The 22,457-nt window shown below is 36.1% G+C and overlaps 3 protein-coding genes across 10 annotated transcripts in view; 2 read left to right on the forward strand and 1 right to left on the reverse strand.

The window, feature by feature from the left end:
- Window positions 1–2,893, forward strand: part of LOC128884587 (cilia- and flagella-associated protein 58-like) — a 9,132-nt gene extending 6,239 nt beyond the window's left edge. Inside the window, exons 7-11 of the mRNA XM_054138062.1 lie at window positions 376–787; window positions 842–1,112; window positions 1,435–1,949; window positions 2,035–2,259; window positions 2,333–2,893. Coding sequence (XP_053994037.1) covers window positions 376–787; window positions 842–1,112; window positions 1,435–1,949; window positions 2,035–2,259; window positions 2,333–2,605 — 1,696 coding nt within the window. The 3' untranslated portion in view covers window positions 2,606–2,893. The remainder of the gene's footprint in view (window positions 1–375; window positions 788–841; window positions 1,113–1,434; window positions 1,950–2,034; window positions 2,260–2,332) is intronic.
- Window positions 2,894–4,610: 1,717 nt separating this feature from the next.
- On the forward strand, window positions 4,611–8,988 carry LOC128873430 (uncharacterized). 2 transcript variants are annotated; one of them, XM_054117134.1, is made up of 4 exons: window positions 4,611–4,891; window positions 4,976–5,122; window positions 5,207–5,281; window positions 5,355–8,988. In XM_054117134.1, exons 1-4 carry the CDS (start codon window positions 4,754–4,756, stop codon window positions 8,148–8,150), a joined length of 3,156 nt encoding a protein of 1,051 aa, XP_053973109.1. In that variant the 5' UTR covers window positions 4,611–4,753; the 3' UTR covers window positions 8,151–8,988. The 2 variants fall into 2 exon arrangements, with proteins under 2 accessions (XP_053973109.1, XP_053973027.1); XM_054117052.1 differs by having other exon boundaries at window positions 4,612–4,891; window positions 5,352–8,988.
- LOC128873564 (protein kinase C and casein kinase substrate in neurons protein 1) overlaps window positions 8,742–22,457 on the reverse strand; it is a 70,922-nt gene continuing 57,206 nt past the window's right edge. For 3 of the 7 annotated variants that reach the window (XM_054117252.1, XM_054117327.1, XM_054117404.1), the window contains exons 2-11: window positions 21,863–22,254; window positions 20,948–21,136; window positions 19,865–19,885; window positions 19,126–19,137; window positions 15,953–16,179; window positions 15,238–15,358; window positions 13,717–13,827; window positions 11,540–11,706; window positions 11,154–11,314; window positions 8,742–11,094 (exon numbers count right to left, since the gene is read on the reverse strand). In XM_054117252.1, coding sequence (XP_053973227.1) covers window positions 10,982–11,094; window positions 11,154–11,314; window positions 11,540–11,706; window positions 13,717–13,827; window positions 15,238–15,358; window positions 15,953–16,179; window positions 19,126–19,137; window positions 19,865–19,885; window positions 20,948–21,136; window positions 21,863–22,225 — 1,485 coding nt within the window. In that variant the 5' untranslated portion in view covers window positions 22,226–22,254 and the 3' untranslated portion in view covers window positions 8,742–10,981. The remainder of the gene's footprint in view (window positions 11,095–11,153; window positions 11,315–11,539; window positions 11,707–13,716; window positions 13,828–15,237; window positions 15,359–15,952; window positions 16,180–19,125; window positions 19,138–19,864; window positions 19,886–20,947; window positions 21,137–21,862; window positions 22,255–22,457) is intronic. The other 4 variants (XM_054117749.1, XM_054117579.1, XM_054117491.1 and 1 more) reach the window with 4 other exon arrangements.

Here is a 22,457-nt window from a genome sequence, read left to right on the forward strand (position 1 = left end):
ATACAAGTTATACAAATTATATAAATGATACAAGTTATACAAATTATAGAAATGATACAAGTTATATAAATTATAGAAATGATACAAGTTATACAAATTATATAAATATTACAAGTTATACAAATTATAGAAATGATACAAGTTATATAATTTATATAAATACTACAAGTTATACAAATTATATAAATGATACAAGTTATACAAATTATATAAATACTACAAGTTATACAAATGGTATAAGTACTACACAAATGTGAACTTTCTCTGACATTTTTTTCGAACACCATACTGAAGGACTTGCTACACTTACTAGGAACCACTTTATATACTTCTCCCACAAGAAGAACCTCTAACTCTTCCACTTTGACGTTACAGAGCCAAGACCGCCGCAGAGAAAAGCCAAATCGAGAGGGACGCCATGGCCAAGCGGCTGCAGAAGGTCGAGGCGGATCGGATGAGCCTCGAGCAGCAGCTGAAGCAAGCGAACGCCACCACGAAGAACGTGGAGCACGAAATTTTTCTGCTCAGAAAGCAGCAGAACGAGAAGCAAAACCAATACGACGTCCTGTTGCGGGAGAAGAACGTCCTGGCGCGTACGAAGGAGAACCTGAACGAACAAATCAAAAGGCTGAATCACGAGATGATGGTGCACGAGTACAGCAGGCGGAAGATCGAGCACGAATTCGACGATCTGAGCCACGACGTCGCGGAGGTGAAGAAGGAGCTTACCGCCGCGGAGAAGGACAGGGACAAGTATAACACGGAGACACAGAATTTGGCGCAGGAGGTGAGTTCTGGTTTGTCGTGCGTCTCAATTGGACTAACATTGTCCCTTCGATAGGTTGAAGACTACATAAGCGAGGTCAAGTTGAAGCAAGTCGAGATCTTCAATTACAAGAAACGACTTGCAGAGTGCGAGGCGAGGTACAGGCAGCAGCAGAACCTGTTCGAGGCTGTTCGTGCAGAGAGGAACTCGTACAGCAAGAGCCTGACGGAATCGGTGGACGAGATACAGGAGCTGAAGAACAAGCTGAAGGTAGTTAATCATCAGATCGAGCAGCTGAAAGAGGATATTGTGGCGAAGGAAGCTCTTGTGATCAAAGAGGAGTTCCGTAAGCTGGCTCTTCATCTCTCATTAACATCTGAATCCATTTCGGAAACGAACCATGTAGTTCATTTCTTCAGAGGAAGAAACTATTCCACTTCATGTGTTGTTTTCAATTAAAGATTTTTACATTACACTGTCCACCTATTCGTACTTGAAGAATGTATTTTATGTGAGTGTCTATCAATTACTTGATTCAGATAAACCGAAACCCTAGAGTTATTTTCATAGTATACACCTCCTAACACCTGTGAACTGACTGACTTGCATGTGTCGTTTCTGCTCCTACCTACTGGAAGTCCTCAATCTTAACATATTTATCCTTGCAGTTCGTGGTCGAGTGGAAAAGGAGAAGGAAAGTTTAAAAATCGAGTTGCAATCCAGTCGCAAGGAGGTGACAGATCTGAAACGGGAGATCGAGACGATGAAGCAAGAAGAGAAGAGCCTGAGGCAGGTGATCCAGCGGGCAGAGTCGGATATTGGACGTCACAAGAAGGACATCGACAACGTCATGAACGAACGTGACATTCTGGGTACGCAGTTGGTCAGGAGGAACGACGAGCTTAGTCTTCAGTACAGTAGACTAAAAGTGCTGCACGGAACGCTCCAGCGAGGGGAGGAGCAGTATAACCAGAGATTGGAGGACATCAGGCTGTTGAAGCTCGAGGTGAAGAACCTGAGGACGGAGAAGGTCTTGTTGACTAAGAACATAGCGAACATGAGCGACTTGAGGCAGGAAGTTTTTCATTTGAACCGCGACTTAACGAAGGAGAGACTGAAGGTCATGGCGCTGGAAGAAGAAGTGCAGACTCCTTTGAACATACACAGGTGGAGGAAACTCGAGGTATTTACATTGGTATTCTCGTAATTATCACAATAATCATATCAGTATCGTTATTAAACTCTTTAAAATTACGTGACTCTTCCAGGGTACAGATCCGTCTACTTACGAGCTGCTGATGAAAATTCAAATCCTTCAAAAACGTGTGTTGGGGATGGCCAGCGCCATGATCGAGAAGGAGAAGAAAATAAAAGACACCGAGAGATTGTATATGAATCTTCGTGAAATTTTGTCCAAGCATCCAGGACCCCACGTGGCGATTTCATTGAATAAAACACAGAAAGCGTTGCGCGAGAGGGGACAGAAGATGAAGGTAGATCATGCTTTTTTTTTTTTTTGGAATATTCCATCACAAAGTAAGGACTGGCAACTTTGCGTATTCGCAGTGTATGCTAGCAGAGCTGAGCATGTACGAGGTCCAAATTGGCGAGTATAGAGTCGACATGAACAGGATGAACGGGCAGATGAGCGAACTGAAGATGAAGTATTACGCACAAAAGAGGAAGCTACAGAAATCGAAGGAATCGAAGCTGAAGTCTGTGAGCGAACCGACTCTCCCAGCGGTGAGTCGTAGTACGAAGAAATTCTGCGGGGGTGGCTTCAACATGGTGACACCTACCCCTAGAAACTGCTTCGTCGTGGACTCCGTCTGTAGATAAACTCTTCGAGGACAGAGATCGACAAATGTTCTCATCTAGTTATAAATTTCGAACAGTGAATAAAAGATGAATAACAGTTGCATTTCTACATCTTGGTTTTATATTTCTGTAACATTCTATTTTAAGATCAAGTGTGGTAGCACGGTTTGCGCCTACGGACAGACAACCAGCCCGACTCACCTGTTAGTATAGTTTTTCCCCTTCAATTCCCTTCATTTGCTTACACATTTCCCTTTAATATTCCTCCATTTCCTGGTATATTTTCCATTAATTTCCCCTAATTTCCTTACATATTTCCCTTTAACTCCCCCCAATTTCCTGGTATATTTCTCTTTAGTTTCCCTCCATTTCCTGGTATATTTCCCTTTAATTTCCCTCCACTACCTTACACATTTCCCTTTAATTTCCCTCCATTACCTTACACATTTCCCTTTAATTTCCCTCCATTACCTTACACATTTCCCTTAATTATTCCTCCATTTCCTGGTATATTTCCCTTTAATTCCTGGTACATTTCCCCATAATTTCCCCTCATTTCTGTGATATTTCCCTATAATTTCGCTTCATATCTGTGATATTCCTTGGTTTAAGAATGTTGCAAATGGCTCCGCTCGAAATTTCAACAAAGTTGCAAGTTCAACAATGTTGCAAATCGCGCTCCGCGGGAATTCAACAATGTTGCAAGTTCAACAATGTTGCAAATCGCTCTCCGCGAAAATTCAACAGAGTTGCGAGTTCAACAATGTTGCACATCGCTCCCCGGAGAACTACAACAATGTTTTGCAAAAGTCGAGTCGATTTTTCGGATTTTGTCACATTTTGCCGAACTTCTGAGCGTTGCAACTTTGTTGAATTTTTGCGCGGAGCGATTTGCAACATTGTTGAACTTGCAACATTGTTGAACTTGCAACATTGTTGAATTTCCGCGGAGAGCGATGTGCAACATTGTTGAACTTGCAACATTGTTGAATCCCGTGGGGCGCGATTTGCAACATTGTTGAACTTGCAACTTTGTTGAAATTTCGAGCGGAGTCATTTGCAACGTTGTTGAACTTGCTATATTGTTGAAGTTTTAAGCGGAGCTGTTGCAACAATGTTAAACCAGGAAATATCACAGATAGGGGAAATGTACTAGGAATTAAAGGGAAATATACCGGGAAATGGAGGAATATTAAAGGGAAATGAGTAAGGTGGTGGAGGGAAATTAAAGGGAAATATACCAGGAAATGGAGGAATATTGAAGGGAAATGTGTAAGAAAATGAAGGGAAATTAATGGGAAATTAAAGGGGAATCTCAGGTGGTGTTAGAAGTATTCGGGGTTATTAGAGGGTGTTAGAAGGTATCAGGGGATGTCAGGAAGTGTTTCGGAAATGTTAGATGGTGTTAGAAGTTGTTAGGAGATGTTAGAATATGTTAGGAGATGTTAAGAGATGTTAGGGGTGGTTAGGATATGTCAGGAAGTGTTAGAAGGTGTTAGGAGAGGTCAGGAAGTGTTTGGTCTCGTAGGCGCAGGGATGCCCCTAGTATGCGGCAAACCGCACTTGCCGGTTAGTCGGTGCGGTTGTCATTTAGTAGGCGCAGACGTGCCCATTTCATGGGGCAACCTGCGCTAGCTGGTTTGTCGATTCGGTTGCCTTCTTGTAGGCGCTGGGATGTCAGTGTGCGGCAGTCCATACTGGCCAGTTTATCATATAATGTAGTGTTATGTACTTACTAAGGATCCGTTCTAATCAAGCATTTGTGTAAAATAAAGAATAATTGATTAAATGTATTTATAGCGCCATCTTACAGAAGGGATGGGAACTATTTTCGTTACAGACTTGGGTGTTTTGCCACGGATGGCGCCACTGCACTAAAACGGATATTATTTCTATATTAACAAATATATTCTTTAAAATTAATAATTCATATACAAATATACGCTCTTATTTAGCAGAGTTTATGTTCATTTTGATCGACTTGGGTAGACTATAATGGATAGCATGCCGAATCAACGTATCGAGGTATCGATAGTTAATGCATCCACCGTTGAGGAGCCTCACCCGCCTCCTGCCCGCCATCGTAACTTGGCGTTCACTTCAGTCTGTTTGGTATCATTAGTAAAGATACGCATAATCTCAGTTTGCATTTTACATAAGACATAGAAAATGCCGAGAAAACGTAAATTATCAAACATAAAGGAGAGATGCCGTATTTGTCTCGTCGACAATGGTTCCATGAGTAATTTGTTCGACGAAGTTCTACAATCAAAGTTGAACGATTTGACAAAGTGCACTTCCATTAATGTGTGTTTACATCCTTTTTCTTCTTAATTTATAGACGGAGTTTCATGTTATTTTTTTGTATAATTGAATTATCTTTCTGTATAGATCAAGGACGAGCATGGTTTGCCCAACATTATTTGCCACGTATGTTTCTACAAGCTGGATATGTGGAATGAGTTTAAAGAGCAATTTATACGCTCGAATCAAATGTTATTAAGCCAGTTGGAACTTGCAGAAGTTTCTGATAATGCGGTAAGAATATTGTACTCAAAGGAAACAGTAATCTTATTAAGCTAAACTTGTAACTACATTTCAACTGCTTTCTTTTGCTTTTAGAAATCACAACTTAAAAGAACTTACACTGATCTGCACGACAGTGGAGAAGACAGCCTCACGGACACTTCTGATAAGGTATTTCCAATACTAATACTTCAACATCTATTTTTGGCAATAGTTTATTTTATAAAAATATGTGTTTCAGAAGAAATCAAAACCTGATGTACCACCCTTAATACCATTGGAGTTTGCGAGCGTAGAGTGTGTAACAGACCAAGCGATGTCAAAGGAAATTTATGTATCTGAAGATGATGTTACATCTTCAAAGGATTCTTCGCAGAGAGCTCAAGATGTTTCCAATGATGATAAACATAAAAATGATGAGGAATTCGAGAGTAAGGATAATATTCAACTGAAACCTTCGTTGATTCCTACAAAGGTCAAAATGATAACTGGGAGACGTAATAGGACAACAGAACAAAGGAAAGCATCAACTAAAAGATGGGTCGCGCGAAAGAAAGCTCTTTTAGCGGCGACAGGAGAGAGCGTATCAGATACAGACTCTATGGCATCGGATGAGACCGAATTATCACCAGTGCAAAAAGCACGAGCAAAAACTAACATGGACATAGAGTGCGAGAAGCAAAAGAGAGTAGCTCGAGCGTTAAAACAGTTGGAAACTAATTTGACTGAGAAATATACCATTAAACATGATAGAAGCGATTTTATGTGTGTAGATACTGATTCCGATACGCGAAGAACAAGGTCGGTTAAAGACGTTACTTCTGATGTGTCATTAACAGACAAAAACACTTCTGTGAAAGATTCTACTGGACCAGATGAAATAAAAAAGAATAAAAGCTGTCAGGATGATTTAAAAACAAAGGAAAATTCATCTGTTTCTGTGCCAGAGAAAACTGTTGCAGAAAAGACACCAAAGAAAAACGAAACAGAAAATAGCAACAATATATTTACTCCATGTTCGGTGAAATCGGAATTAGAAATTGGAGATGCTACATATATAGTAACATCTACTTTAATGCTTGCGGAACCGCATTATCTGAATAAAGCAAATTTGCATAATTTATCGAAAGAGTATAAAAACGATAGCATAGTTGAACAAAGTTCTCAAGACAAAAATACTGACATCATCGACGCTGTACAACTTCGCAGAATAAATCCAATCCCAACAGATCCCAATGATAAAAAGTGTATCGAAAGATGCTTAAACATAGAAGTGGAAGGAACAGAGATAGAAGCTCTGAAACGCGTGCAAGTTGAGCTCGCTGGATTCGTAGAAAAAGAAATGAAGCAAAGATTATTCGGAATAACCAACAACGATACAAAGAAGGACAAAATGGAGAATGGTTGCAAGAATTCGTATCAAACTTTAGACCAACAGTTGAAGAATATAATAGAAAAAACTATAAAGAAAAATTTTGAATCTTCCATGATGAGAAGCTGTGGTTCTGAATTTAGCCCGTATACTAAGAGACCGGGAAGAGTTTCCCCTACATTAGCAAAAGCAGCAGAGGATTGTAAAAAATATCAACCCAAAGTTGTATTGAAACGTTTAGATATAACCAAAGAAAGTAAACAGCGAAACATTAATAATATTCACGTTGTTGCTAAGCGTACCGTTAAAAATAAACTTGGTGGACCGTTTAGTATGGTTTCTCATAAACGACAAAGTGTACCACCGATAAGATATAACGATTATAATACTTCCGCTTTGGATTCTGATTCTGAGCTATCAGAGGATGCTTCCGAAGCATCCAAGACAGAAAGTAATCAAAATGTGCAAGAAGGTGCGAAAGAAGAGAATGTTGGTACAGCGAAAGAACCAGAAGAACCTAAAGTTGATTCCAATACTGCAACAATTTCTGAATCTGCTATGATTAACAAAGAGAAAACAGAAAATCAAGAGAATGTTGTTAGAATAAATTCGCCTGTTATTGAAAAGCACGTATGCGGCGTATGCGAGCAGTCGTTCAATAGTCGCAGCGAAGTCATAGCACACGTTCGCACGCATAAATCAGAATCCACGCGACACAATAAACATAAGATGATGCGATGCAAAAGATGCCACGAAATAGTCGAGGCTAAATTGGTAAAATCGCATGTATGTAAATCTACAAAGCAGCAATCTCACAAGTGTTACGTTTGCAACTCAACGTTTAGAACTGAGAAACTTCTGGTGCGCCATTTAGAAAGTCACGATCAGTCTGAGTTCAATATAGAAAACATAAAGAAAGGAGAATCTCAAAAGTCAACCAACGCAAACTCGTCGCAAAAATCTAAAGAATCGGCGTACATTAAATCTGAAATCTCTCAACATCTAAAAGCGGACAGTAACGTGCATAGAAACTCAGATGATTCTAGAATTGAAGTAAACAATGTTCAGTCAGAGAAAGTAGGTAACAAAGGAGCAGAAGGAGATCATGGACAAGTCGTTAAGCCAAAAGAGACGTACACTTGTTTTGTTTGCGATAAAATATTTACAGATGAAGAGATATTAAAAGATCATTTGCAGAAGCATTGCGATGATATGAGTGAGGATGACCAGAGCAATGGCAAGGAACAATATCAATGCGCAATTTGTGGAGACTCGTTAGAATCTGAAGATGCACTTGAGGCTCACGTTGAAAAACATCTGTTCGATGAGGAAGATGATAATCCTAACCTCATTAATATTGCTAACGACAACGATCGATCGGAGGGGGATCCTTATCACTGTCTACAATGTGGGGAGTCGTTTAATTCGGAAATGTTATTAGAGATGCACATGCAAGCTCACGAAGAGGAAGCTGCGATCGCGGAATGGGAAAAACAAGGAGTAAAATCATACGAATACCAATGCATGATTTGCGATGATCTTTTCGAAACGGAAGAAGAGTTATCTGATCATTTAGACATACATAATGGTAACGCGCATGTTTGTCAGTTATGTGAGAAGCCGTTTACTTGTCTTGAAGATTTACAACAACATGTTGCAACTCATTGATGCAATTATCGACTGTTTTCATATTAATCTTTCAAGTAATGCCGACTACAAAATAAATAAGACTTGTATGGTGAAAGAGGTACCCCTGTGTATAATACTTTGTATACATGTAAGAATTCATGTGTTAAAGGATGACGCAATACAAGACGAGGTTTTGCCGTAGTATCGTTCCATTTCGTTCTAAAATATCTTACAAAAGTAAATGTAATTAAAGGTATCCTTAATATCATAAGTACAAATCCTGCAGAGAATTTACTTATATGTTGAAACATTTGAAAACTTAATTTCTGAATATATATATATACATATATAGAGTTCATGTATTTCATAATGCATTAGACCAGTATTCTCAATATTAATAAAGCTTCACATGCAGACAAAATTTACAGATGTTAAATGAACAGTAAATAATACAAAAGTGTTTTCACGTGAATTAAATCATAAAGATCTTAGTTATGGTAGCAATGTTATCTTACAATATGTTATCTACAATTTTGTAGCAATTGATGAAAAATTCCTTTGTGATATGTGCTAACAATGTAGTGTCTTCTATATGCATATAAATGCGTACAGTTTTTGTATATATAGTAATACTTAATAAAGCACAGATTTATTTCCAATAAATACCAACTGTTTATACATAAATAAAGTACAGTTTTATTTTCAACAAATATGAACTGTAATATAAAATCTACGCGATGAAGTATTTCAAGTAGAACGGATTAGAATTAGGATTGATTAAATAAACACTTGTGTATAAACTGTAACGTATTTTGTTGATTGGAATTTAACATGTATATCAATGAGTATGCAAATATAATGTTTTTATACGAAATAATGTTGTACATAAATTTGTCCTTTTCAACAATTTTACATTTAATTATTTTCGTCAGAACGTGACCGAAATTAGACGTTCACATTCGCAATTAAATAACGTATGAATTTGTCACGCTGTAATTTTTGTAAACTTAAAAAATCATTTATGAAATTCATTGACGCATCATAGTCATTTAATCGAAAAGTCATCTGTCTCATGAATTATGTAATATTTCATACATATTCTACTTATTAAGTTATACATAATAAATTTTATACACAAACTAGTCTATTTAACAACATGGAATCGCGAACACTCTTTACAGAAAATAATTTGGAGGACTAATGATGTAAACAATTACAAAAATCAGTCGTTGGCTGAATTGTAAATCTTATTATATTCTACTATATTTACATAAATACTGTATACAGTGACACGTTATTTACTTGTGAAGAATAACTAGCATTTTATCACTATATATCATTAAAACATGACTGCAAATCAACTCTTCGGAGCGCTTCGCGAAATCAATGTATATAAATAACAACTGACTTTATTAAAGCTGACTCTAACTGCTTTTGAATTCATCTCGTTACATGAAAAAAAAAAAAAAACTATAAATGCTTCCTTTCGAACCATTTAAATCTACAGTTCGTTTGGTTTCGTGATTGCTTTGCAACATTGTTGTTTACATTAACATAACAGTGTCCCTATACTAAAGATACTCTGAAAGCATGTTATAGCGAAGGTACATGGATTCATGATGAATGCGTAACTCAACATCAAGTAATTCATACCGTGAAAGCAGATATTTATCGCACTCGATACATTTTGCGCTTTCATTTTCATTTCTTAGGTCGTGTCATGTCTACTAGGAAAAAGAGTAGCGATTATATGAAATATCTTCAATATCCTGTAATTAATTTTTATATAAAGTTTCGTTCAATTAAAACAAAAAGATACCAAGATTTTATCCATAGAAGATAATCGAATATTGTTTTTGACACAGAAAGAAATTATGTACAAGACACGCAATAACCAATTATGAAAATTTTCTGTTACAACTTAACAAATGGTAAATATTTTTACATTACTATAACCATAATTTATAACCAAAATTCATTTTTTTTTTTACGAGTCAATAATTTATTGTTTGTTTCTTCTTAATAGATAAAAAAAGCTCTGGGCAATTCTGGGTCCCCAATTTATTGAGTACAATTAATGTACGCACTTTTTTTTTTTTTTTGAAGTATTTCATTTTTAGCCGATGTACTTCAAACATCATAAAATCTTAACTTTGTTAAACAATTGCAACTTTACATACCGTTATGTTCTTAGACCTATTATATACAACGATATCATTCAGACAGAATAGGTTTTAAAAGTATCATTTGAATAACAATAAATTAAATATACTTCTCGCCGCGTTCGCCGAAATTTTTTCCGTAGCAACAATGGTAATGAGTCAGAAAATGTATGATTGTACATTATCTCGAAACATCTAAACTTAATATACTTTGCGGTAATACGGCGTCATCCATCTTATTGTCTATTACTAATTATACAGATGGATATAGAGGGAACGCTAACTACGTACAGAAAACCATTACCCGTAAGAGTAAAAGTTTCGTTTCATAGTGCTTGTTGCAATCAATTATAAATGAGTTCGAGAAAAAAAGAAACAAAATCAAACCAGGCGCACGCAATTTTTTATATCCTTCCGACACTTACAACATCTTTTTCAATCGTTGAATTTATATTATTTACTTGTTACACCAAACTGCAATATTTATTGTATTATTTTTTTTCAGCGATCATAGTATATCACACAATAATGAATGATCTCTAATATAGTCTTGTGTAACTCTTACCTAACAACATTTACAAATTTTAATGAAGGCGCTATTTCATAGAGAAATAAACAACAAAATAAAAATTTTGTTTTCTCTTCTTCCGTATATGTCACGTGTTAAGTAACTAACATTGTTCATGAAATTTGGCTTCACATAGTGATTTACTGGGACACAAGGTCTACGTAGTTTGCAGGATAAAGGCCCACTCTGCCATCTTTTCTACCTTTACACCATCCTTGTTCGTCCTCGTCTTCTAGTTTCTCGAATATATCACCTGTGGAAATACGACAATCGTAAGTGACTAAATTCTAAATAATCCTGATAAATCTGTACCTTGTTTAAAGCTAAGCTCGTCTGCTTCGGCTCCCTCGTAGTCGTACAACGCGCGCACAGGAACACCAGGTTCTCCGTTATCTACTAATGGTTCGCCGCCATCTTCATCCCATTCCTCTTCTTCAAACGGATTTGATTCTTGTTTAGCGTTTGTACCGTTACTGAAAGAAACGTATATTTTAAATGAGCATACACATCAAAGTAAAGCTAACATATACGGGCTTTTAAAATAAACAAATGCATATTATTGAATTTTCTATTTTTATATATTTCACTGTACGACTCAGCTGTGAGTTCTTAATTAAAAAATATCATGGAGTCGAGGACCATAAAAGAACTAATTGTTAAATGTTAAATATAGTTCTCCGGTTGTTATTAACACTTACGTAATTGTAGAGGTTCTGTTCACTGCACTTCCATCGTGATTATTCTTTTCTGAGGCGTTTTTACTGGAACTAATGGAGTCAGTTTTGCTATCCCCATGACTCCCGTCTGTCGATATTACCCTGACACTGGGCTTTGATTTTGCCTTATTATTGACTGTTGGAAATTCCTAAATTGATGGAACACGAAAGAGAACGATTAATTACGGACGATTACATTAATCGATTATGTAATTAAGGTCACGTTTTCTTGTGAAACTTCGAATTTTAACCAGTCGTTAGATAGTACAGTTTACAAGGGAGTTTCAAATCATGCGTGCAACCAAAGTACGGATGATACATTGAATTTTCGTTTACGTAAAAGTTGTTATACCACAAAAAATGTAATAAATATATGTACACAATTTTGTTGCGATATTTGGTGAAAGTGAATTGCGTTTATTCGTTAGTTTTAAGCTGCGTGAGATAATACTGCTTTGTTGTTTGTTAATTTCGGTATCGGTCCTTTAAGTATATAATAAACGAAATATTGAGAAACAATGAAAACAAAAATATATATACAGTAAATAAAATGAGTTTTAAGCTACAAGAATTAAGCTACATTCATTGGTGCTTGTTCGTATTATCTTTGCGAAGATAGATTCTTTTTGCAATTGTTGATTATCGTGATAATGGATAAAGATTGCCACATACAATGCGATATTCATAGACATGATGTTTCTGCTACATATAAATTAATTGTGCAGACGATTCACTGATTGCAAGCACGTTTGATTTTTGCGTGGTCTTCATTGTAATACATATGTAACGATGGTGTATGAAATAACAATTATATATGATTCTAATAGCAGTGTTTGTAAGCATGTGTGAAAATATCGTGCGAATTTACTTTCCAGACTTGAATTTTGTATAATAAGAGACAGAAAGATATCAACAAGATACAAACAAGAAATCTCTGACGAAACCTTCGATTTGATAATTTTCCAAAATTACAGTACTAGATAAAAAGGAACACTATTTAATTGAAGAAAAGAATACTTCGAGTGCCACAGCTATTGCAATGTCCTTTGCACTCAAATACAAAAATTGCGTTACATAAAGAAAAGAATATAATCCTTGAAATCTTTAAAATATCCCTAGTATTCCTTCCAATCATGTCTAAAGCATTTCTTTACAGTACATAAAGTATTAACCCGCCTGGTCACACTGAGCGCTCGTCAGATGGGTACTATTCTTAAAAAAAAATTAATTAAAAAATGAATTCGGACCGCACGTTTACTTTTTTTGGGATTATCTCGAAACTATATTTTTCGAAATGGTACAACGTAAATCTCGTAAACTATCGGTCTGATTGCTCTGAAATTTGTACACACTACTTTTAGATACATTATCTGAAGAGTAGTAATGGATTTTTGCGATTACTTGATTAGTTTTTTTTTTTTTTATTGACGATTGTTCTCGTGAAATTTCGGTGAAAAATAAAAAAAAAAATTTCTTCGGCTCACCATAATTTTCTTAATGGTAAAACAAAAAAAATCCAATTGCTACTGTCTTGCGACAAACCTGCAGAAACAATGTACTATTTTTTTTTTCTTTTTCACATGCAACCTAAAGAATATAACGATGGGAGAGCCCACGCGCGTTTCGTGCCGAAGGCCTTCACCAAAATTTTCGAACCGCCGCCATATTTTTTTTGTTATCTCAAAAAATTTGTCATGTGTTCACTCAACTGTTCTTTAGTATGTGTCAAAACATAAAAATATTTTTTTCTCAACGCTCAGAGTGGCCAAACTCCTTAATGAACGAAAAAGTACCCTACGCGAATCTCTCTGTACATTTGTAACACCACTTCGTCATAGTTGCCTATAGCAAGTTCGCTCCTATCTCCACCGGTTGATACATGCCCTGTGCGTTCGCGATATAGATCTGTGATTACGTGCAAGACCAAGCACATAGCGGGTTACGGTTAATTCAGTTAAGTTAGCGAGCCAGAAGCTGCAAAAGGAAACCCATCCTCAGTGACCTCGTCGTGTCTGCCGTTACGGCGCTATTTCGTGCCCCCTTGCGACGGTGAAAAAAGCTTGCTTGTTAATCGACCGGGCGGTAAAGCTCGTCGATATGTGCGGAGTCGAATTCGGAATTCGGTGGTGTAAAACATAACAAAAAAAAAAAAACTTTACATGCAGATCCTCGCCGACCGGGCGTTGATTGATGAGCGTGATGGAGCCGGCCGGAAGCGCCTCCTTGGACTTGGAGCCTTTGGTGATGTCGCGGAACTCCTCTGTGTAGTCCTGCATAATAGCAACGCCCAAAAAAACAATCACATGCATGCATTCCAGAAAATTGTCTCGGGATACTGTTTGAAGCTTTGAGAAAAAAAAATGGGGGAGGGAAGAAAAACAAAGAGTAGAGCAGGACGCTTTTGGTGTACTTGGTTACTGGCGGTTACCAAGAAGGAGATCGTTACCATTATGGTCGTAGTAATTGTACTTTTAACGAGTTAACACGCTGGTAGCCACGTCATCCAGAAATGGCTGACAGGACTCTTTATTAAGGAACTAAAAAAATTAATTTCAAAGGTGAGACAATAATGAAAATAATTTTGGACAGGATTCGTGAATTTGACGACGTTAAAAAAATAAATACTACGACAGATGTTAAATGATCTAATTTCCAATAGTCTCGAGACAACATTTTAACTTTATAACAATTTTCACGAGATTTAGCTTGGCAGCCAACGTGTTAAACCTTTTAGAAGGGCCTGGCTTAAGTACGAGGGTGCAGGAGGGTGTAATTTGACGAGGAGATTTATTTTTAAAGGGTTCTTGGCGAGGGGGAATCCACATTTTGCGATTTAGTGGATAGACTGTAATCTGGGGAACCCCTAAACCGATACAAGGCGAGTCAGAGCTGAGAAACTGTAGTGCTTCTCCATACTTTGGACTGTATTTTGTTTATACGAGTCACCAGTAACTGTAATCGTTTCTTTTTTTTTTTTTTGAGTTACTTCATTTAACATTTGTATCAGTTGCAAAATTATCAACGACAACGTCTATGTTTACAATTCACGATCAAGAATACATCAAAGAATTAAACAAAAGTGAACGTCAACTGGTTTTTCTATTCCTCTATCGACTTATTCATTCTTCTCATTAATTAATACACGTTCCCCATACGAAAGCTAACGAATTTCTCGACAATTGACTGTAAAATTACATTGTATCGGTTACGTGGTTTCCAAGCGGGCAAAAACATCACAAAAAGCGCCCATATCGTCGTCGATAACGAAAATTACAAGAAATAATCAAGGTTTAAAATGCTGCCTGAAAATAATGTACACTTCTTTCTCTCTTAAAGTAAAATAACTTTTTAAAAAACGGTTCTCCTACTAAAGAAATGATTAATATTCTACCAAAGAAATATGTTCTTAGGGCCTATTAAATGTAAAACATATTCCTGACCTAAATGCAGGTATATAAATCGTAATTCATAGCGGTAGCTTCGATTTAAAAAATTGTAGACTACCGAGACATACAGAATAACTTAAAATTGACACAGTTATACAAAGGGTAAGTACGAGAGTAATATTTAATGCACTCTACGGCTATGTTCTCTAACATCAGATTTCCAACCATGAGCAAGGGGCTTACATGCGGTAAAAAGAGAGTCATTTAATCGTGTTCGATATTTTGTTATTTTACCTCGAATTGCGGCCAGTTCATAGCCATATTGACACCGTGATTATTCGACCACCATTTCAGGTCCTTTTCGTGGTCCGCGTTGTTTATTGTATGGTAGAATTCCTCGTATATTTGTGGAAGTCTGAAAAATAAAATACACAATGGAAAGGTTATTATAATGTCGATTTATCTATTAAAATAATTTTAAAAAGAATAATTTGACCATTTGTTTTTCAATATAAAATATTCTACTACTGGAATATATGAAAACGCCCTATCCTAAGGGTTGAATCACTATACAAAGCTTGCAATACCAACTGAAAACTTATATTTTGCTTTTATGCTTGATCGAAACAAACAAATAATATTGATATTAATATTCTACTTTATAGTCAACTATTGAATTGAATTTCAATTCTCCAAAAATCTTTCAAGATTTAAATAAAAGGCTTTTCAAACCATGCTTCAGCGGTGGATCCTTGAACGCCACTATTCTTAGAATAAAGAAATCCTTACAACTAAAACCTCTCGTAGAAAATCCTTTATTACCATAACACGTAAAAATTTCGGCAAAATTTGAAATGTTACTTCAAAATGTGCTCCATTTGGCATGGAATGTTCAATGTCTCCGTGAGATGTTGGAACACTTCCAGAAGCATACGAATTGGAGTCGAAAACACCTATTTTCCAAGGTTTCTATGTTCAGTATATATGCATAAGGGAAACGTATAATTACATGGGATCTTTCGAGATATTAAGGCATTTGTGAATGCCGAAGAGGACCTCCTTGAAGAACTGAAGACGTTGTGCCTCCATTTCTTGGCATTTCTCGAACACCTGAGTCATGTCCTCCATGTACTTAGGGTTGTACTGGTTGATCTCCTGCAGGGTGGCCTCGTACTTCTCTTTCGCCTTCTGAACTTCCTCCTTCGTCTTCTGCACCCTGTCTTGCATTTTCTTCACCTGTCGATTAAATAGAAACGCGCGATTTGGCGACGTGAACGCTTTACGAGGTGTACATTGAAGGTAAAGAGCTTGGTACAAACCCATATCGACAAGCAACTTAAGGGTGGAAAGAAACTACAACCCCTGGGCAGAAAGTTTTCTCTTAAAGGAATAGATATGATTATCACGTTGAACGCTGCGTCACCCACATACGTGTGACGGAGCTTTTCACTAAGGAACTTCAACAAATGATTTCAAGGGCTGAGTGTTGATGAAAACTGATCTGAATAGAATTCGTAAATTTTGATGAGAATACAAAAATGAGTAATACGACAAATGTTAGATTCTACAGTTTCTAATTGTCTCGAGACAAAATTTTAGTTCTGTTAATATTTCCATGTGAATCCATGGCAGTCAAAGCGTTATAACAAAAAAATTGTTTCTGTTTATTCAAAAAATATAGACTGACTAATAAAAACAGTAACTGGGAAAAAAGTACCTCGAATTCATAAAAATAAATGTTACATTTCTTTCATTAATATTTACACGGAAAATAAATAATTTTAATAACTCTACCTCCACCGAAGACTTGACATCTCATTTGGCTTTTTCAAAGTGAATGGCAACATTTATTTCTGTATATTAATATTATAAGCTGACTCTTTCATTTCATTCATTTCACAGACTTGCATATAACTTGCTCCACTCCTGACCAGGGCTTGTATTCCTAATTTTCTATTAAAATTGTCGATAACTAGATATTACATAATTTCTAGTCAAAGTATTCACGTGTCGAAACGTGTTCTGATTAATATTTGACCCGTGGACACTCTCGTCACAGTATTCCAATTCTTTACCCTCAAGCTTACCTAGCGTACAATTGCGATGGCAAACAATACCTTTGAAAAAGTAAGCGTGACCTTAGAATATTAATTAAGTAAGAGTTAATCAACCTACGGGTGCGAGAAAGCTATAGTAAAGTACAAAGACTCGTCTAGAAAATAATTATACAAGAAATTGATCGAAAAATGATCGTCATTTGAAAGAATTGAAATTTATTTACATTTCCTTGTACTTTACTATTTACTTTTGTAGAAAATTCCAAAGATATACAGGGTGGTTTATAAATAAATGTTACTTACTTCAGAGAACGAATGCACATAAGTGATATAAACAATGTTTAACACGTTGATCGCCATATCACCCATATATGGGTGACAGTGCTTTTCACTGAAGAACAAACAAAATTAATTTTGAATGTTCAGTAACAAAGAAAATAAATTTGAATTAAATTCTTAAATTTCAATGAAGTTATAAAAATAAATACCACAATAAATGCTTCATTATGTAGCTTCCAATAGTCTAGAAAGAAAACTTAATCACGATAGAAATTTTCAAGAGTATTAGTCTGGCAGTCTACGTATTAAAAGTTACACAGTACGAGTTATTTTTGTGGTTTAAAAATGCGATGCATAAAAAAAAAAATAGATTGAAAGCTACCTTATGTATAACATATATTGAAATAACAGTTTTGACACGTTTCATTATGTATATTCGTTCTCTAGAGTAATGATATACATTTATCGAACACCTTGTATAAATAAAATTGTGTGAATTGATGCTTGATTCGTAGATCTGCGCAGAATGCCACTGAACACGAGCCTTGTCAGGATTTTGTTTACTTCCTACTACGCGATTATTAAGCTAGTTTTGAAAAGCCAAGTCACCATTGGTCAGAATGTTATTTTGCTTTACAATAATGACTACGCAATAGTGTCACGGCTTGCCTCATACGTTCCTCCGGGGCATTCCTTACAGTTTATGATAATATACCTATCAACTAAGTGCGAGAAGGATCAAAGAGTCAACACTGGATTGAAAAAGTCGACGTGAAAAATTATGTGGAATCAAATTTACATATGAAACATGAAGTGCCTTATTTTCTTTTACGTAATAAAATATTAATTAAACAAACGATTATCCTTGTTTCTAGCCCTTGGGAGGAACTGAACAAAATTTTGAAGTAAATAGAACAACATGGGTACGAGAAAGCTTATTACTTTATCACGAATGGTATAATTTTATGTTATTTTATAAAGAGTAAGAATAAGGATAAGCAAGTTCACGTTTTGTATGCAAATTGTATTTTATATTATTTGTTATGTGGACTGTTTCGATTCAATGTTCACTCTTTAATGAAAATTATGTACAACGAAATAATAAATTCTTGTTCTAACAAATGCATGAAGGATATTATTCTAAAGTTGTCATTATTCGATGCTGAGAGATGGGGTGCTCGTGCAGAACGATCTGTGCTTGAAATCGCTGATCTGGTTAAGCAGAGTAACTAGCCAAGTAGTCGAAGCGTATCGGTTTATAAAGCGTTTAGAATTTATGCATACAAAATCGAGTATTTCCTACATTTCAATGTCTGAAAGTATTGTAATCTGTCCTATTTACTTATAAGCGCAGATAACGAGCAATCACCGAGCTGTATAAACATCGTAATACAACAGTGGGTCGAAAATGTCCAAGTCTGATTTTATTAAAAAACATGCGCTATTAATGTCCCTTTTCATACATTTCTTATTTCAGTGAACTTTAATTCTTAATTTGTTAATTTGAAATTAACTGCGGAAGCAGGGTTAAATGTAGGATCGAAATATTTTGAATCTCAAATTGTTTAACGTGCAAAGACACAATTTTGACTTTCATTCAATATTCATAACAAGTAGTTAATTTTTTGCTTTTCATTTGAATAAATTGTTTTTGCACACAACGTACAATTTTGTGCTACAGATTGAAAAATTCTAAATACTGAGCGTTTCTCTTGATCTAAAAATTTTGCATATATATTTTTTAATCAGGGTGCTCCAATTGTCCAGAGCATTTTATTAAAAATGTTCGATGTTTGCTCGACGCGGTAAACAGTGTACGAGTTAGGAGACAGAGGGTTTTGCTTACCAGCATAGCTTTCTGTAATGAAAAACGAGAGAATGTTAATTAACATACATGCCGCATGCAATATCGTTATACATACAAGCTGAACGTCTCCTATTTTAGAATTCCTAAAGGATTTTCGTATTCTGAGGGCCCATGCACCACATCCACATACTGTCATCTAAAAACGTCGCCTTTTTTCAGAAGATCACCTCTCGCCTAGCGATTAATCATTCTTTCCAACAGTAACACGTGCAAACATGTCGAAAATGGCCTCGAGAGCATTTTCTAAATTTTTCTAAATTTTTCTAAATTTTTCCAAATGAAAATTTCGGAAGACTTTGAAAACAACTTTTAAATACGAATTTACTTATTTTTCTTTTCGTTAAAAAAAAATATTCTCACGCAAAAGTTCTGAATGAAAAAACGCAGTTTGTACATTACATCAGCTGATTCAATAAATATTTAACATTTGTACCACGAAATTACTTTATAACTGGAAACATTCTATTAAAAATGAAAAGAATATTATTATAAATAGATGGATATTCTTTGATAAATAACGTGGTTTACTATTAAGAAATTTCAAGTAGAATCATCTCAAATTTCATAAAACGTGCAAATTCATTCAAACGTTTACAGAGGTCTAGAGAAGCGTTTGGTGACACGAGAAAAATAGAGATTTTCACAAATGTCGAGAACAGTGGACGATACAACAATGCATGCAAATTTTCGTTAGATACCAAGTGATTTTTTGACATACGTTTTCGGAGCCTCGGGCCATCTGCAAATAATACTGGCTAAAGAACAACTGTATCTACTGTACGTTATTATCAACGTATGTGATTGTTCGTGAGTGTTCTGGCGAGAATATCGTCGCTTCGAAAAGAATTTCATTTTCAAACGTGTATTTCATTTTAAAGAAAGTAAAGTGAAATTTGTTATCCATTAATTCAATTTCGAATTTATCTACACTGCTCAAAATTAAATTTACTGTGTGGTATTACTGAACAGACTGTTTACTTTGTTTATTAATTTATGATGAGACAAAGTGGAATCAGCTGAATTCAAGATGAAGTGGATGTTTGAAACTTGATTTGAAGTAAAATAGTGTAATTGTAAAAGAAAATTGTATAGAGTTTTACTCGGATAATGAAACATTAATTTTTTCTTCCATCACTACATCACATCCCAAGTAAAATAATATAAATAAACGGGAAATAGTACACAGGAACGATTAGCTTCAAAATTGTACAGGATTTTTGCACGATTATGGGGATGGGGAAACCTACTAGCTTTGTAGATTTACTTAGACTGCAGATGTTCATGCAAATTCATATTTTCACAGGCACAGAAAAACATCAGAAACGTAAACCAAAGTATTAAGCATGTATCATGTTCCAAACGAAATATCTTTGCATTCTCGTAGATTTCCCTGTATTTTCATTACCTATAAATGCACGAACATCCGCAGTCTACTGATCGTTTAGCCTCGAATACATAAATACTAGAAACAATCGCATTTTTTTCAAAATAAACTCGCACAGTAAAGTGCTGTAAATCTTTCCCGAAGAACGAAGTTATTTATTCCGGAGTCAACCCGAAATTATTTTGAGCAGCGTACGATCGAACTCTGGGAAACGTTTAACCCACTCGATCTCGAGCACCGATGCTTCCAAAAACCTTTTAAAAGCGAACGCGACCGAGGAATGACTGTGATTCAGATAAGTACGGAACGTAACAATTGCGCCGTTCGTCGATAATGAATGAGCAACGATGGTGTAACTTTTCATTACTGTAATCGACACAGAGAAAGAGAGACAGAGACTATGTACCGTCGATTTACCTGGTCTGGGGAAAGCGAACTGTCAGCTGAGGCGTTCCTCTCCATGTTCGCGGCCGTTCGCTCTGTTTTACAACTATTGTGGTACTCGGACTTGGATTTCTCGACCTTCTGCAAGAGCTTCACCCAGGGCTTCTGTGCTTTCTTGAAAGCGTCCTCCATCTCCTTGCGTTCCTTCAGGGTCATCATCGACTGCAACGAAACCAGATCAGGCGTTAGTGACAATTACGATATACCGATACAAAGAAGCAGACAAAAATGGGCGAAAATTATGGCAACGAAAGACAAAGTGACGTGGAGAAGGGGTTACTTTTACTTCTAAAGAAGCTAGACACTTCGAAAATCACTTTTTGAAGGCTCTAAGTCTTTGAAATTTTATATTAAGATAACTTAGACTGGTTATATTTATATATATTATATTAGGCTTTTATATTAAGATAACTTAGGTAAGAATACTAAGGCTGGGAAACCCTGTATACTTAGGACTTCTTAATATAAAATTTCAAAGACTTAGAGCCTTCAAAAAGTGATTTTCGAAGTGTCTAGCTTTCCATATTTGAAATTTGGCATTCGGTCGATAGTTTTGGAGTTAGAGCGCTGCATCACTAAGGCTGGGCCTGTATAAACAAGTGCTTGTTGGAGATGTTTCCTTTCAGGATTAACGAGAATGCTTGTTAATTTTCATCTATTAGGTTGTCCCGAAAGTTTCTTTCGCGAGTTGCACTCAATTATTTTATGTGGTCGTGTTTATATAAATAGACGATCCAATTTCATAGATACTCATGTTGTAACAGTAATGGAGCAAAATGAATCGTGCACAATTCAGTAATGTAACATAAAACATAAAATATCGTGCATGTATTACTTATTAATAAAGCGAAAGAAACTTTTGGGACAACCTAATAGAAATACGCGTACCTTGTGATAGGTGTCTTTCTGCCACGTTTTCACTTGCTGAATGATGTCGTTACAGAGATTCTCTTTGACCCTGAGGTGAAGATCGCATAGCCTGTCCGATTCGACTAGAACGCCTTTCCACGCCGCCTCGGTGGTACCATACTCGGGGCCTTTCTCGATCTTGTCGTTCCAATTCTTCGACCAATTTTTCAAAGCTTTCGCGTAGCTTTTTTCGATTTCCGCCCTCTCTTGGACCAAAGCTATCAAGCTGTCGCAGAGCTTGTGCCCGTCTTCGATTCTCTTGGTCGTTCGTTTGTAGTTGCCAGGCTCCCAAAAGGAGTCCGAGGTTGCTATCAGCATGTTATCGTCGCTGTGATGTGACATCCTAGCCTAAGTCGAGAAATTCCTTTCACCTGCAACCAGAAAATCGTCGTGTCATTTTAAACAGCTACGGTTTTACGTGCATTTTTGCTTTTGAAGCGATTGGAAGCGAGATATGAGGGAAGTAGGGAGAGTGGAATCGATATCTCGATTACGATCACTTCTATCGAAAACATGTGCAGAACATAAAAGTCTCTAAAACTAATTTCCAACAACTTTGGTTATATATATTTTT

The sequence above is a fragment of the Hylaeus volcanicus genome, chromosome 1 (genome assembly GCF_026283585.1).
Source record: "Hylaeus volcanicus isolate JK05 chromosome 1, UHH_iyHylVolc1.0_haploid, whole genome shotgun sequence".
Classification (NCBI taxonomy): Eukaryota; Metazoa; Arthropoda; class Insecta; order Hymenoptera; family Colletidae; genus Hylaeus; species Hylaeus volcanicus.

Excerpts from the sequence above, each read along its gene's own strand:
- LOC128873430 (XM_054117052.1), top strand. The coding sequence starts at position 4,754 with ATGCCGAGAAAACGTAAATTATCAAACATAAAGGAGAGATGCCGTATT. Across the intron at positions 4,892-4,975 it reads CAAAGTGCACTTCCATTAAT|ATCAAGGACGAGCATGGTTT; the intron begins GTGTGTTTACAT and ends CTTTCTGTATAG. Across the intron at positions 5,282-5,351 it reads TCACGGACACTTCTGATAAG|AAGAAATCAAAACCTGATGT; the intron begins GTATTTCCAATA and ends TATGTGTTTCAG.